General features: G+C 45.4%; 1 protein-coding gene across 4 annotated transcripts in view; it reads right to left on the bottom strand.

The window, feature by feature from the left end:
- The window catches only part of MYO3A (myosin IIIA), a 233,885-nt gene that overhangs the window by 37,740 nt on the left and 178,930 nt on the right, over window positions 1-17,215 (bottom strand). For all 4 annotated transcript variants that reach the window (XM_068235654.1, XM_068235657.1, XM_068235656.1 and 1 more), the window contains one exon: window positions 3,486-3,630. In XM_068235654.1, coding sequence (XP_068091755.1) covers window positions 3,486-3,630 — 145 coding nt within the window. The remainder of the gene's footprint in view (window positions 1-3,485; window positions 3,631-17,215) is intronic.

Below are 17,215 nucleotides of genomic sequence, written 5' to 3'. Positions count from 1 at the left end.
TCCGTTAGAAAGACAGACGGCTTCGATGAGAAATGTAATAACCGGGACAAATGGGCAAATAAAATATATGGGTTTTAATTATGGTAGCATGTATTATTTTAGAGCTATAATGGCGGAAAACTGAGAAATAATGAACTTTTTCCTTTTTTTTTCTTAATACTCCCATTTAAAATGCATTTAGAAATAAATAATTTTTAGACCTCGTTCCCATCTAAAATAATAATCGCAAATGCAAGCGTTTTTGCGATTTTGTGCGGCGGGTTTACCCCCGCTTCCCGGACGCTTCACTGCATGCTGCGTTTTTGGTAAAAATGCTTTTCTGAGCGCTTTTCCAGAGCGGACGCAGCATGCTGATATGAACCTTCTCATAGAAATTCATTGCACAAACGTTTTGAGGGTGATTTTGAAAATTGCCAGCGCTGGAAATAAGGGCAAAAAACGCCTTTAGTGTGAACGAGCCCTTTGCAGGTGTTTTGGATAAATTAGCTGATTAGAGTCTGAAGCTTTGAGTCTAGAATATTCAACCTTTTTACAATATTCTGATGGTCTATGATTTTGATTTTGGGGTTCTCATAAGCTGTTAGCCATAATCATCAACATTATAACAAATAAAGGCTTGAAATATCTCACTTTGCATGTAATGAGTCTATTTCATATACAGGCATCAGTTTAATTAATGAACTTTTGCCCAATATTTACATTTTTTGAATTTTACCTGTGCAGTAATACGAAATTAAAAGACCACTATTGCAAACGTTTGTAAAATATATGTGTTTTAGTTGTACATTTGTCCAAGAGAAATATGCACTATACATTTTTTTTTCAGAATCATTTGTTCTTGTCACTTAGAATAGCAGTGCAAATCTGACAGATTTTGGACTAATCCATCTCCATATGGGTGATTCTCAGGAATGTTTTTGTTTTCAAAAAGCAATCCCTGGCTGGAGCAGCAAACTCCAACTGCCAGAATAGTGTACACAGGAGAAGACTGGCTTTCCAGCACTATTATAATAGTACTTTCTAGGAAGAGTTTTTCATAAAGAAGAAAATATTGAGAGTCCCCTATGAGGAGATGGGATAGTCCAAATCAGTATCTTAATCAGACCTAAAATCAGTAACACAATTATAATAGTAATAATAATAGTAATACAGGTAAAACTCAAAAAAATTAGAATATGGTGCAAAAGTCCATTTATTTCAGTAATTCAACTTAAAAGGTGACACTAATATATGAAATAGGAACCCTTTGCAGGTGTTTTGGATGAATTAGCTGATTAGAGTCTGACACTTTGAGCCTAGAATATTGAACCTGTTCACAGGGTCGGACTGGGACACTAAGGGCCCACCAAGGAAGTTTCCGCCTGGGCCCTCACCCCCTTTCCCCCCCCCCCCCCCCTATCCCCTCTCCTCCCCCCCCCTTCCCATTTTGGGCTCACATACACATGTACTTTACAAATTTTGCATGACTTTATGGTAGGGAATAGATTGTGAGCACTTCTGAGGACAGTTTCCAATAGGAATATGTCCACATGCGGCGCGCACAGCGCGCCACAGCAAAAGTAAATGGGTGTCACCACGCACTGGAACATCGGTGTGGTCATGATGAGTCATGGGCAGACTTAAAAAAAAAACACAAAATAAGTAGCGGTGTTATTCACAGAGATTAGGTCTGATCAGATACATCATAGATCAAATATTCAAGTAGTTACATGCCTCATGATGATTCATCAAGTAGTCAAATGGCAGCAGATTTTCCGACAGATTGGCAACAGATATACCCCACAAAATGCAATAAGATTGGCGGCAGATACCCCCACAAAATGCAATCATGTTGGCGGCAGATACCCCCACAAAATGCAATCAGGTTGGCGGCAGATATACCCACAAAATGCAATCAGGTTGGTGGCAGATACCCCCACAAAATGCAATCAGGTTGGCGGCAGATACCCCCACAAAATGCAAGTTCCCCCCAGCTTGGAAGAGGGGGCAGCGGGCACAGATTGGTGGGGAAGCCTCCCCCCCTCACCTAGGGCCCCCCCAGTTAGGTAGGCAGCCGCAGGTCTCAGCCCCCCATGCTGGAAGGGGGGGCAACGGGCACAGAGCGGCTTCCGCGCTCCCCCCTGACCAAAATAGCAGCCAGCAGTGGCAGCGAGCGCAGGAATCACTTACCATCCGAGAGTGAGATTGATAGCTCTACGTGCTGCTGCTGGTCTGGCCTCCTGCACTGCACTGTCCAATCACGCTCTCACAGGAAGTACTGCGAGAGCATGATTGGACAGTCAGTGCAGAAGCCCAGACCAGCCAGCGGCACACAGAGCTATCGATCTGACTTTTGGTCGGTAAGCTATTCCCCGCTGCTGCCGCTGGCTGCAATTTTGGGGGAGGGGGAGCGCGGAAGGGGGGGGGGCCCTAGGTGAGGGAGGAGGGGGAGGCTTCCCCCCCTCCCCACCGCTCTGTGCCCACTTTCCCACCTTCCTGTGCTTAGCCCCCCTCCTTTTCAGCATTGGGGCCCCCAGGAGGCGGGGCGGCCGGGGCCCACCGATGGGACCATCGGCACTTCGTCAGCTCAGTACGAGCCTGCCTGTTCACAATATTTTAATGGTCTAAGATTTTGATTTTGGGGTTCTCATAATCTGTAAACCATAATCATCAATATAATCCTATACAATAAAATGCAAGTGTCCCTGCGTCGTCAACTGAATGGTTGTGTGTCCCTGGCTTTTTTGTACTGAGCATGTGCGCAGCCAGGGCAGTTAGGACACAGGGCCGGACCTGACAGTTTGCTGTGTGTGATTCACAGAGGTTCTCATTGCATTGTGGGAAATAACAGCTTTTTCCAGCTGCCAGGCAAGCAGCTCCCTGTGTGCATATACTTCAGACAGTGGTGGGGAACGAGCAAGCGGGACACGTATGTGCGCGCATTGCGGGGGGTAGCGGCTGGGACCTAGCACCGGTTTTTTAACGGGCGGGCCTTTTTACTAGTCCTATATAATAAAACCCCTGTGTCTCTGCGTCCTGTTCCTGCTTCCAGACTTGACAGTTTGTGAGTAGCCTCTCATGCAGACACAGTACTCAACCAATGACATGGGTGCATTCCCAAGCAAGCAGCCGTGTGCACCTGTGCATGCACAATAAGTGCTGACCCACCAGCGAGCCTGACGGGTGGCCAGCGAAACACAGTAGAGCACTGGGGCTGTGGCAAGGGACCCAAATTACTTCCGGTGGCTGGAAGAAGCCCCAGGTAAGTAAACATTGAATCAATTTGTCACCTCGTATGTCCTTTAAGTGAGCCTTAGTGTTAGTGCCAAGGTACATTTATTACTGTAGATAGGAAAAATAAGTGAAGAAAGTGCCCAACGAGGAAAAATAAAAACGCGCAAAGAGGTTCCTCAGATTTTTTTTCCATTGGTTTATGATTTTAAACAACCATCAGCATCCCTTTCATTTTATTTTTCATAGAGAAGGAACTCTTCAGGAGAGCTCACCTTTTCCATTCGGCTGGAGACCGTTGTGCGTAACGGCTCTTCCTCGCAGGTACGCGGCAGAATCTTCAGGCTTTAGCTCGCTGGCCAGGATAAAGCCATTCAGCCTCTGTTGTAAAATTAAATAGTTCTCTGACAAATTGGAGATCTAGAAAACATAAGAAGTTAAACTAAAACAACCTTTGTGGAATACAATTGCATATGTAAAAAAATGTGCATAAAATGGTGTATGGTAGTAGCTATTATTACTGGATTATTTTAAAAAGGCTCAAGCTCTGGGGTCTTCATCCTTACCTCAGCTTCACTTCTTGCTGAGTAACTTACTAACCTGAAAATAGCATACAGACAGTAAAGTCTAAAATGTGATCCTTGTCCACCATGCTTCTTCCAGAAGCCACAAATATACACCTTTTCACAACAGAGAATAAATGGTACCGGTGCACAGGTCCTTGGTATTGAGTTCACCTCCTTCAAGGAAGAAAGGCTGGCTTGAATAACCAAACAGTAGAAAAAGAAAGGCAAATCGCCACTCACTGAACTAAAAACATGTAAAAACTTTATCACAAATCACATCCCTGGAGAAATCCCATCCTTAACCAACCCCATTAAAAACTATACACTGGGAAATGGATTAGGAATGCTCCCATAGACAGAACACACTCACTCTCTTCATTCATACTGTTGCAAGCAACTAGGGATAATCCCGTAAAGTGCACTTGAATGAAAAAAAAAAAAAACAGCTGAAAAGACTGCTCAGCAAAGTCACCTTTCCACAATACTTTATGGGCCCTTTTCCACAAGAGCATTTGCGATGTTGAATCGCAAAATCACAGATCACTAGCGATTTTTAAATCACTAGTGTTTGCTAAATAACACAGGAATTGCGGTAGGTATTTTCCACTACCGCAATTCGATTTTAACCAAAGCGTGATCGCGACTCAGAACGATTTTTACCGCGATTTTGATTGCAATTGCGGAAAAAAAATTGGGACTTGCTGAATCACAATCGCTAGCATTTAGCACAAGCGCTAGCGATTGGTAGTGGAAAAGGGCCTTAAAGAGGAACTGTAGTAATCACATAACATCAATAAATAACATGAGTAAAATTGCTTATTTTTACAATATTAATTTAAAGATTATTTAGTCAGTGTTTGCCCATTGTAGAATCTTTCCAAACCCTGATTCACATTCTGAAATGTATCACTGGTGGTGACATCTTTAGTTCTGCCAGGTGATCTGTGTGTATGTAATGTTTATTACTGAGAGTTCTATGCACAGAGGGTGGTAACGCTTGCTTGGCAGTTGGAAAAAGGTTTTATTTCCCACAATGCAATGAGGTTCACAGACAGCAAACTGTCAGAACCATGGTCGTGACATCACAATGTGGGAGGAGTTTCACCACTATATCAGCCCTACAGACCCCCTGCGGATCTTTTTGACAAAAGGTAAAGATTTATTTTGGGAAAAGAGGTGGATGAGGTTTAATCCTTGGTTACAGTTCCTCTTTAAATACACTCAATCAAATTGCTGTCACAACAGATGGTTCAAGCCAGACATATAAAAGCCCCAATATACAGGTTTAAGAAATAAGATGATCATTTTCTTTTTAAAGGACACCTATGATCTGACGTGAGCGCGATATGAAAGCTGATAGGGATGGTCGGAAATGCCCATTTTTCCTATTTCCGTTTTTTTCCGATTTCCTATTTTTTGATTTTTCAATTTTCCAATTTCCAAGGAATATTTTGTCAATTTTTGCATCAGAGAAAGCAAAAATTGACATAAAAAAATCAGCTATTGAAAAAAATGGAATCTTGTGATTGGTCTAATATTATAGTGGTAATTTTGTGGAAAAATTCTGCATTCTCTGATTGGTCCAATGCTTCCGAGTTCTATGATTGGGCTAAAATTTCCATGGAAATCTGATTTCCGTCATCCGAATTCCAATCATAAATGTGGAAATTTCAACTCCTTGGAATTCTAATGAGCATCCCTAAAGGCTGACATTCATTTCTATTTGTAACTTGTTGCTGACCGCGTCACGTCGATGGGCATGGCTGTGGCGGCAGCCCCAGGGACGCCTAACGCTGATAGGCGTAAAGTCCTGGGGCTTTGTTTTGCAGGAGATCGCGCGCACGCTGCGAGTGCGAGTCTCCCAGCGGTGATCGCCACTCGGAGACTGTTAGATGACGAAACAGCCATCTAATTACCATGTACCATCTCCAGAGGGACAAACGCGATCCGCTGTAATAGGCTGAAGCCTATCACAGCCGATCACGCTGATTGGCTGGTGAGGGGGGGGTAGGGGGGAGGGAGGAAGGGGGAAGAGGAAATTAAAAAAAAAAGTTACAAATATTAGGAAAATAATGAAATATTTTTTAAAAAACAAATACCTGGGGGGCGATCAGACCCCACCAACAGAGAGCTCTGTTGGTGAGGAGAAAAAAAGGGGGGGGGGGGGGAAATCACTGAGACCTTAAAGCTGCAGCGGCCATTTTTGTGAAAAATGGCCTGGTCTTTAGGGGGGTAAAGCCTGTGGTCCTGAAGTGGTTAAACAATACGGGTTGCCTGGATGTCCTGCTAATGTCTTTGTCTACAATAGCCTCCAAGTCACACACCTGAAACAAGCATGCAGCTATTCCAGTCAGACCTCACTAAACCCTTCCATACTAGCAGTCTTTGGCCCCTTAAGGACCAGAGACTGCTAGTTTAAAAAATTAGAGCTTACCAACGTCACACGGCACTAACCCGCCTCTACTGCCGTTCACACCAATGTCCCGTCGCTGTAGACCCCTCGCTCTGCCGTCGGTATGATGGCAGAGCTCCCTGAGCTGGTCAGGAGCCAATTTCATTGGCTCCTGTCCTTACACTGTCATCAATGTGAGTCAATATGATTGGCTCACAGTGATCATGGGGTCAGGAGCCAATTAAATCGGCTCCTGACAGGCTCATGGAGCTCTGCCATCATACCGACAGCAGAGCGAGGGGGGATGCAGTGCAGCGGCGAGACAGCGCCACAGTCGGGAGAAGCCTTCAGCAGGGAGGATTGAAATCTACGCTCTGGCAGAGGTAACTGGTGCAAAACAGGGCGTAGATTTTAATCAGCGTGGTCCAGAAGTAGTTAAGAAACATCTGATGCTTGTTCGGGTCTATGGCTAAAGGTATTGGAGGCAGGACAGCCAGGCAATTTGCATTAGAAGGGAATAGATACATCGGCCTCCATATTGCTCTCACTTTAGATGTGCTTTAAAGACTATTCCACTCTGCACAGTTTGTGAGTATAACTGGCACTGGGTGGAAAGAAGCACATTCCATACCACATATTTTCATATTAACAGGAAATATCATGGGAAAATAAATTCTGTTTGAAATATGCGATCAGGGACGTTATGAGGCAGAACTGTTCTGAGCCATTTCTTTCATGGCAGCATAAATTAGGGAAATATGATCATTTGATGTGAAAAGCAGACATTAGTAAAGGGAGTATGAGACAATGACCAAGTGGTAGGGTTTAAGTGTGGAAATAATTGAAAGAATGAAGGTGCCAAGAAAACAAAGCAGGAGAGGAGAGGAGAGAGGAGGCGAGAAGAGAGAGAAGAGAGGAAAGGGTAGTAGAGCAGAAAGGGGGAGGAGAAGAGAAGGGAGGAGGAGAGAAGGAGGGCGGGGCAGAGATGACGTGGAAAGTGAGAGGAGGGCCCTTATGCAATTCACTTTTTCTCCTGACTTTTCACCTTTTACACAAGGATTACAGACTGAGAAAGATAGTCTCTAAACCTCCCCTCCTGTCATGTAGGCAACCACCCAATCTAACACAGATGATTGTCAGGAGTTCTTTGAATAGGCCACAACAAAACGGAGCGTCATCTTGTCGACAAAAAAGGTGTCGGACCTGCAGACACATTTACTCCACTGACATGTTAACGGTACCAGGTTCACAACAGGAGTACAAGGCACATTTTCCTGTGAATTCTACCAATCTGGTACATCTGATCATGTGTGCTCAATGCCCTAAAGGTATGTACTTGGGAGAAACTGGACAAACTCTGCCCAAATGTGTGAATGGACACAGACACACTATTAATGCAGAATCTGGACTCCCAGTTGCTACACACTTTCGTTCCAAACGGACACAACATGAATGATCTTCGTGTCACTGCCCTGAAGGGTGGTTTCGAATCATCAACAGATAGATTAATAGCAGAAATGAAATTTATAAATTGGTTCAAAGCTGCAGACAAAGGTTTGAATAAGGACAAAAACGTTTTATATTGGTATGAGACTGATGGTATTTAATGCCATTAATGCCATAACTGTTTCTCAGCCTATATTGCATTCTGTGAGTATTGTGTAAACAAGGAGTCTTATCTCAGCTAACAACCTCTCACCCCATTTAGATGTTCTGTTTCACTTAAAGAGAACCCGAGGTGGGTTTTAGGAATGCTATTAGGACACAGAGGCTGGTCCTGCATACAATGACCAGCCTCTGTTACTATACTGTGCCCCCTCCCAGCGCTCTGCTGTCCCCCAGAGAAAAAAACGCCGTGCTAGCGACATGCAGCTTGTCGCTAGCCAGCTGTTTACATCCAGGCTTTAATTTACCGCCGCTCCCCCACCTCCTCTATAGCCCCGCTCCCTGCCTGCATCCCTTCCCTCCCCGCCTCCGTAAGCTGATTGGAGGGAAGGGATGCAGGCGGGGAGTGGCGCTATAGAGGAAGCGGGAGAGCGGTGGTAAATAACAGCCTGGATGTAAACAGCCAGCTAGCGACAAGCTGTATGTCGCTAGCACAGCGTTTTTTTTCCTGGGGGACAGCAGGAGGGCCTAGTGGGCACAGTATAGTAACAGAGGCTGGTTATTGTATGCAGAGCCAGCCTCTGTGTCCTAATAGCATTCTTAAATTGCACCTCGGGTTCTCTGTAAGGCATCTTAACCTCTTGCCCACCGCTCCACACACGATTGGTGAGAACACGGCGGCAGCCCCAGGACCGCTCCACGCCAATAGGCGTGAAGTCTTGGGGCGGGGTTTTGCAGGGGCGCTGATGCACGCGCAACTCCACTTGAATGACGGAGCTCCGCTCCGCCATCAGTCTCCCAGCGGCGATCGCCATCTATTTACTCTGATCTACAGCAGGACTGTACTGGGGATAGCCATATGACACGGCTGTCCCCATGGGCAGCAAGGAAGCGATCCGCTGTCATAGGCTGAAGCCTATGACAGCCGATCGCACTGATTGGCTGGCAGGGGAGGGTTAAAAAAATAATTTTAAAAAATAGGGACATTTATTGTTAAATAAAAGAAACAAATATTTGTAAAAAAACAGCAAAAAAACATTGTGGGAGCGTTCACAGTCCACCAACAGAAAACTCTGTTGGTGGTCAGAAAAGGTGGGGGAATCACTTGTCTTCTGAGTTGTACGGCCCTGCAGCAAGCCCTTAAAGCAGCAGTGGCTACCCCCTAAGCCCGTGGCCCTTAAAGAGAAACTCCAACCAAGAATTTAACTTTATCCCAATCAGTAGCTGATACCCCCTTTTACATGACAAATCTATTGCATTTCACAAACAGACCATCAGGGGGCGCTGTGTGACTGATATTGTGGTGAAACCCCTCCCACAAGAAGCTCTGAGAACCGCGGTACTCTGGGCAAACTGCCACAATGTAACAATGTTCACAGACAGGAAATGGCTGTTTACAGCTGTCTCTAACAGCCAAAACAGCTAGGAGCAGCTACATAACCTGCCCACAGTAACAATGTCACCATGTAATACATGTCAGAATGTGAATCTGGGGAAGGAAATATTTTACAATGAGCAAACACTGACTAAATCATTTATACATAATTATTGTAAAAATGAAGCACTTTTTTTTATTACATTATTTTCACTGGAGTTCCTCTTTAAGTCGTTAACAACATGTATTTATGCTTGAAAAACATCTATTTATCCCCTTTTGATGTTGCATGTAGATAGATGATTGTTCCGACATCTGGTGAGCAAACAGGATTGAAGCCTGAAGAAGAATATACAGCCGAAAGCTTGCTTACTCTTAACTTAGCCAATAAATGGTATCTTTCTGATTCAAAACTTCTAACTTTTCACCTAGGTGATATTTTTAAACTTGTCAATAAAATGTATTTTAAGCCACCAAGCAAGAAAATACTCAAAATATTTTTGATATTAGTTTTTCACCTCCTTTTTGGTACTATTTTAGTTGAAAAGTGCTGGAAAGGTATTTTAAATCGAAGATGAAAAATCCTTTTTGGTACTATTTTAGTTGAAAAGTGCTGGAAAGGTATTTTAAATCGAAGATGAAAAATTATCTCCCAGGAGAAAACTCAGGAGAAAAAGTGAATTACATATGGCCCCTTGTCATAAAATGTATTTTAAACCACCAGCAGGCCAGAAAATACTCAAACTAGTTTTGATAATACCTTTTCACCAACATTTGGGTACTTTTTCAATTGTAAAATGCTTTAAAATTATTTTAAAGAGAACATGTAAATAATTTCTTAGGAGATAACTCAGGAGAAAAGTAAATTGCATACGGGCCAGTATCGATTTGCCATACATTTTACAAAAATGGCATGTTTTTGCACACATGAGAATTTTTCCAAAAAGACATAGATTTGAGAAAATTATGTTTAACCATATGCATTGAAGTCATTCTACATGAGAAAACACATTTTCACACAGCTGAGCACATGTGCAAAAATTTGTGGAGCAGGCATGCAAAAAACGTTTTCCAGATGCATTGAAGTTAATGGGTACGAGAAAATATTTTTCTTGAAAAAAGTATATAGTGCAAAAAATATATTATAGATAGAGTCAGTTGAAAATTTTGATGTGAAAATGACTGGCAAAAATTCAAGCACATCCCTAGATGGAAGAGAAGAGGAGGCAAGTACCGTATTTTTTGGACTATAAGACGCTCTGGACTATAAGACGCACCTAGTTTTAGAGGACAGAAACCAAGGAAAAAAAAATATACTAAACTTGGTGCGTCTGTGGTGCAGGGACATCTTATAGACCTTCTCCCCCCAATTATTATGTCTCTTTTGTGTCCTCCTTGTACCTCTTGTGCCCCATGTATTATCCTCTGTCCCCATGTCCTCTGTGCTCCTGTTTCCTGTGTTCCCCTGTGCCCATGTCTGTGTCCAGTACTCCCACAGTGTCCAGTGTTCTCCTGTGCCTTTTGTCCAGTGTCCCCTTGTGTCCCACTGTGTCCAGTGTAGAGTATCCCACTGTGTCCAATGTCCGACTGTGTCCAGTATCCCCCTGTCCTTGGATGTCCCATGTCCCCCTATAAAGCCATGCAGCTCTGCCTCCAATGTAAGGTGGCCCATAAGGATCAATGGGCTACAGCATAAGATTCAAGCAGTAGCTGACCTGGGGTGCGTGTCCCCGGCCATTTTGAGGGGTGCACTCAGAGGAGGTGTGCTGTGCCTACAGTCCCGGAAGAGCAGTCTTGCATCTGCGGAGGGCAAGGAGGAAGCTGATTGGCGCCCACTGCCGCCCGCATGGCAGGAGGAGGGTCCTCTGGACAAAGTTGTCGGTTTAGGGGAGAGGGCTAGCGGCGTGCTGGTGTTGTCCTCTGGCCGGTCTGCACGAACGAATGTGGTAGCTGGATGGCTGCGTTGTCTCTGGCTGCTATGCTGAAGGTATGCTGAGCCTGGTGTCCTGTGAAGCAGCCATTTGTATTTGCAGCATGTGGGTGGGTGAAGGAGCAGCTGATCGGCACGCTTCGCCATCCATAGCAAGTGTTTCCCGGATCTTTAGCAGTGGATTGAACGGGAAGTGAATCAGACTGGAGACGCTGCACCAGACGCCATTGCACTCGCTCTATAGCAGGGACTGCAATGATTGGCCCCAATGACAGAGCTATGATCCCGCCCACGGACCGGCGGCTCCTATTAGGAACTGAACGGGGCTGTGAGCGGCTATGATTGGCGGTCTGGGGCAGCGCCCCCCACCTGATTCGTTGATCCATCCATCAGTTTCAGCACTGGACTTTATTTACATAGCGGGGACAGCGGGAGGAACAGGGATTAAGTAGACTGAGGGGGCAGAGGACTGGGAAAGCGATTACTGGAGGGCGGCCGAGGGTAGACCAGTGTAAAAATTGTAGTATTCGGACTATAGGACGCACCTACTTCCCCCCCCCCTCCCCACACTTTTGGGGGAGAAAAAGTGCGTCTTATAGTCCGAAAAATACGGATTATGAATAAAATATCTAAAGATTAGAAAACATCTGATCGTTGTAGACAACAAGAGCACTTATTTCTTCTGTTTTGTGGCCACACAAGCTTTAACAGTAAACCAATTAGAATAACAATCATTGATCTTCAATGGGAAAATCATTTGGGCAATATTGACTGACGCACTACGCTTCAACATTCTATCTTGATCAGGCTTCACCAGAAATCTAACTGAAAACTGACAATACTATTGCTCTGCAAGTTTTGTATGCGTCCATTTGAAAAGGGCGCTTGAAAAAAGGGTGACTGGTGTAGCCCATATATGTCAAATTCGGCTACAAAAAGGGCGCCTGGTGTAGCCCATATGCCAAATTCAGCTACAAAGGGTGCCGGTGTAGCAAAAAAAGCTAGTTTTAGTTTATAAAAAGGATGCTGTTATACGCAAAAGTTGTTGGGCTATAAAAGAGGTTTTAGATATAGCTGAAAGTGATTACTATGACCTAACTTCTCCCTACTCTCACACAGAACCCTCCCCTGGTGATGGCTAACCTTAACACCCCCCTACTGGTGCCTAATCCTAACCCCTCCCTGGTGGTGCCTAACCCTAAGACAGCCCCTGGTGATTACTATGACCTAACTTCTCCCTACTCTCACACAGAACCCTCCCCTAACCTTAAGACCCCCCAGGTGGTGCCTAACCCTATTACCCCCCCCCAGGTGGTGTCTAACCTAAGAACCCCCAGGTGGTGCATAGCCATAAGACCCCCCAGGTGGTGCCTAACCCTAAGACCTCCCAGGTGGGGCCTAACCCTAAGACTCCCCTGGTGGTGCCCAACCCTAAGCCCCCCCTAACTTGTGATGCCTAATCCAAACCCTCCTCTTGCACCCCTGAATCAAAAATCTCGGCTATGAAAGGGTGCCCTTTTGTAGTAGAATTAAAAACGTTGTAGCCGAAAAACTTTTAGCTGAATTAAAAAATATGGGCTACAAAGGGGCGCCCTTTTGTAGCAGAATCAAAAACCTTGTAGCCGAATAAAAAATATCGGCCTCAAAGGGGCGCCCTACTGTAGCCGAACGTAGCCAAATAAAATATGGGCTACCAAGGGGCTCCCGCTTGTAGCCTATATCAAAACTCGGGCGCCCTTTTTACCACCTTGTAGCCGATATTTTCAGAAATAACAGTGATGTCTATGGAGGCACCCTTTTCATACAGGCGGCTTCAACTGATTCCTTTTGTATGGCTCAGTACTGTAGAAAACAGTCCTCCCACCCAATAGGCAAATTTTTAACTCTTGATCAGGACTATCGACTGCTGATTTCAGTCAGCCCTGTGGTAATAAACAGAATGATTTCAAGCAGATTTGATTAATGTGAGTTAATATGCCTGAAAAGTAGAGATGGGCCGAACCTCCGATTTTAGGTTCGCGAACCGGGTTCGCGAACTTTTGCGTGACGTTCGGTTCGCGTTAAAGTTCGCGAACCGCAATAGACTTCAATGGGGATGCGAACTTTGAAAAAAAAAAAAAATTATGCTGGCCACAAAACTGATGGAAAAGATGTTTCAAGGGGTCTAACACCTGGAGGGGGGCATGGCGGAGTGGGATACATGCCAAAAGTCCCGGGGAAAAATCTGGATTTGACGCAAAGCAGCGTTTTAAGGGCAGAAATCACATTGAATGCTAAATGACAGGCCTAAAGTGCTTTAAAACATCTTGCATGTGTATACATCAATCAGGTAGTGTAATTAAGGTACTGCTTCACACTGACACACCAAACTCACCGTGTAACGCACCGCAAACAGCTGTTTGTGTAGTGATGGCCGTGCTGGACTGGTGCGCACCATGGCGAGAGTGCAGGTTTTGGTGGCTTTACAGCCCATATGGTCGCCTGGCTGATGTAGCTGAATGACAGAACAGTGACTGTCCAGCTGATCAAATTTGGTCTGACCACAATGAAGCAATGACCTTATTATCTTTTGTGTGCCCCCCGAGACACTCATCTAGGCGCCGGTCATTGCTTTATTGTGATATGCAAGCCCCTTCACCACGGCAAGGTAATGATCACGAAGGGGAATGGGCGCATGTACATGCCTTTTCTTTTGTTGTTGCAGCTGCCCGTAGTGCAGCCAGAAAAATTAGGCAGTCATGTACACGTACCAGAAAAATTATTACAGCGGCCGCTGCTAGCAGCGGCCTAAAAAATTCAGCAATCCGCCTGGAGTCCCGGACCCTGTTGGTGGTGGCGAAGAAGGTAGTCAAGCAGCCTGCAGGCAGACATGCTGTGTGGAGGGACTGGGAGCGACTTAGTCTTCTTGGGGCAGCCCAGGCAGCCAGTCACACGGCGTGCAGGCAGAGATGCTGTGTGTGCGGGGACTGACTTAGTCTTGGGGCGGGCAGCAGCCCTCCGGGATCCATGCCTCATTCATTTTGATAAAGGTGAGGTACTTAACACTTTTGTGATTTAGGCGACTTCTCTTCTCTGTGACAATGCCTCCAGCTGCGCTGAAGGTCCTTTCTGACAGGACGCTTGCGGCAGGGCAAGAGAGAAGTTGGATGGCAAATTGGGACAGCTCTGGCCACAGGTCAAGCCTGCGCACCCAGTAGTTCAAGGGTTCCTCATCGCTGTTCACAGCAGTGTCTACATCCACACTTAAGGCCAGGTAGTCGGCTACCTGCCGTTCCAGGCGTTGGTGGAGGGTGGATCCGGAAGGGCTACGGCGAGGCGTTGGACTAAAGAACGTCCGCATGTCCGGCATCACCATGAGATCGCTGGAGCATCCTGTCTTTGACTGCGTGGACACGGGAGGAGGATTAGTGGCAGTGGTACCTTGCTGGCGTTGTGCTGTCACATCACCCTTAAAGGCATTGTAAAGCATAGTTGACAGCTGGTTCTGCATGTGCTGCATCCTTTCCACCTTCCGGTGAGTTGGTAACAGGTCTGCCACTTTGTGCCTGTACCGAGGGTCTAGTAGTGTGGCCACCCAGTACAGCTCATTCCCCTTGAGGTTTTTTATACGGGGGTCCCTCAACAGGCAGGACAGCATAAAAGACGACATCTGCACAAAGTCGGATCCAGTACCCTCCATCTCCTCTTGCTCTTCCTCAGTGACGTCACGTAAGTCAACCTCCTCCCCCCAGCCGCGAACAATACCACGGGAAGGTTGAGCAGCACAAGCCCCCTGCGACGCCTGCTGCGGGTGTTCTCCTGCTGCCGTCCCCTCCTCCTCCTCCTCCCCCAAAGAAACACCTTGCTCATCATCCTCTGAGTCTGACTCGTCTTCTGCACACGACTTCTCTTCTTCCTCCTCCTCCCCCCTCTGTGCTCCTGCAGGTGTTGAGGAAACAGCTGGGTCTGATGAAAATTGGTCCCATGCCTGTTCCTGCCGTAACTGTTCCTGGTCACGCTCATTCACAGCTTCATCCACCACTCTACGCACAGCACGCTCCAAGAAGTAAGCGTAGGGAATTAAGTCGCTGATGGTGCCCTCACTGCGGCTCACCAGGTTGGTCACCTCCTCAAACGGCCGCATGAGCCTGCATGCATTTTTCATCAGTGTCCAGTTGTCGGGCCAGAACATCCCCATCTTCCCAGACTGTTTCATTCTACTGTAGTTGTAGAGGTAGTGGGTGACGGCTTTCTTCTGTTCTAGCAGGCGGGAGAACATGAGCAGGGTCGAATTCCAGCGAGTCGGGCTATCGCAAATGAGGCGTCTCACCGGTAGTGATGCTCAAATACCCCTTTTCAAAATTCGAGTTAGGTCGAATTCGAATAGTAAATTATTCGAGGTCAGTCGAATATTCGAGTCGAATAATTTTTACTATTCGATTCGACCTCGGACTTCGAGCTCACTATTCGAGTCGGTATTCGAGCTCACTATTCGAGCTGACTATTCGAATTGGCCTTAAATAGCTTCCAACACTTGTTTTGAGGGTGAATGATGCAAGAAACATCTTTTTTTCCAAGTAACAACAGCAAGTGATTATGTGGGGATGTTCCTTTAAAAAAAAATGTGGAAAGAGAAGTTGTGTCCTTAATTTTGTTCAGTAGTGTTACTGTATATACTTGTTCTTCTTCTTCTTTATCTTTCTTCTTCTTCTTCTAGATCTTCTTCTTCTATATCTTCTTCTTCTTCTTCTATATTGTCTTCTTCTTCTTCTTCTTCTTCTTCTTCTTCTTCTTCTTCATCATCTTCTTCTTCTTCTTCATCATCTTCTTCTTCTTCTTCTTCATCATCTTCTTCTTCTTCTTCATCATCTTCTTCTTCATCTTCATCTTCTTCATCTTCTTCATCTTCATCTTCTTCATCTTCTTCTTCTTCATCTTCTTCTTCTTCTTCATCTTCTTCTTCTTCATCTTCTTCTTCTTCTTCTTCATCATCTTCTTCTTCTTCTTCTTCTTCTTCTTCTTCATCTTCTTCATCATCTTCTTCATCTTCTTCTTCTTCTTCTTCATCTTCTTCTTCTTCATCTTCTTCTTCTTCATCTTCTTCATCTTCTTCATCTTCTTCTTCTTTTTCATCTTCTTCTTCATCATCTTCTTCATCATCTTCTTCATCTTCTTCTTCATCTTCTTCTTCATCTTCATCTTCTCCTTCTTTTTCAATATCGTCTTCTTCTTCTTCACGTATTTCTCTTTTCAATTTTTTTTTTAAAGAAATGCAGCTATTTTTGAGCGTAACAAATAGCTGGTGGGCGCACGCATGTTGGAAGCGCCATTGTATGTGCTCCCTGGCAGTGGAAAGACAAAGACAGCAGGAGGTAAATTCAGCAGCAGGAGGAGGAGGATGAGTGTGTGGCAGCAGGCAGTCAATGAGGCAGGCAGCTCGCCGTGACATAATAGCCCGGGTACCTAGCGGTGATACCAGGGCTGTAAATAAACACAACAGGAGGTCCCAGACAGCGGTCGTGCAGCCCACATTGTGTCCAATACACAACTGGGACAACACAGTTTTCAACCCGGGCACCTCAGAAAAATTAAACCTTTTTTTTTTTTTTAATGGTTTGTTTGGTTTTGGTTTTGCAACCAATATAGCTATTGTTTGACGTAATAGCTGGTGGCAGAGTGGCAGCAGAAGGTAATTCTGTGTACCCTGGCAGTGGGAAACACAGACAGACAGCAACAGCAGCAGGAGGAATGGAGGAGTAATGTGAGCAGCTATTGTTTGACGTAATAGCTGGTGGCAGAGTGGCAGCAGAAGGTAAATCATCTGTGTAGTGTACCCTGGCAGTGGGAAACACAGACAGACAGCAGCAGCAGCAGCAGGAGGAGGTATGGAGGAGTAGTGTGAGTGTGGCAGCAGGTAGGCAGCGTGACATAATAGCCCTGGTACCTAGCGGTGATACCAGGGCTGTAAATAAACACAACAGGAGGTCCCAGACAGCGGTCGTGCAGCCCACATTGTGTCCAATACACAACTGGGACAACACAGTTTTCAACCCGGGCACCTCAGAAAAATTAAACCTTTTTTTTTTTTTAATGGTTTGTTTGGTTTTGGTTTTGCAACCAATATAGCTATTGTTTGACGTAATAGCTGGTGGCAGAGT

The sequence above is a fragment of the Hyperolius riggenbachi genome, chromosome 5 (genome assembly GCF_040937935.1).
Source record: "Hyperolius riggenbachi isolate aHypRig1 chromosome 5, aHypRig1.pri, whole genome shotgun sequence".
NCBI classification, from domain to species: domain Eukaryota; kingdom Metazoa; phylum Chordata; class Amphibia; order Anura; family Hyperoliidae; genus Hyperolius; species Hyperolius riggenbachi.
This window is presented reverse-complemented; position numbering and strand designations above follow the sequence as displayed.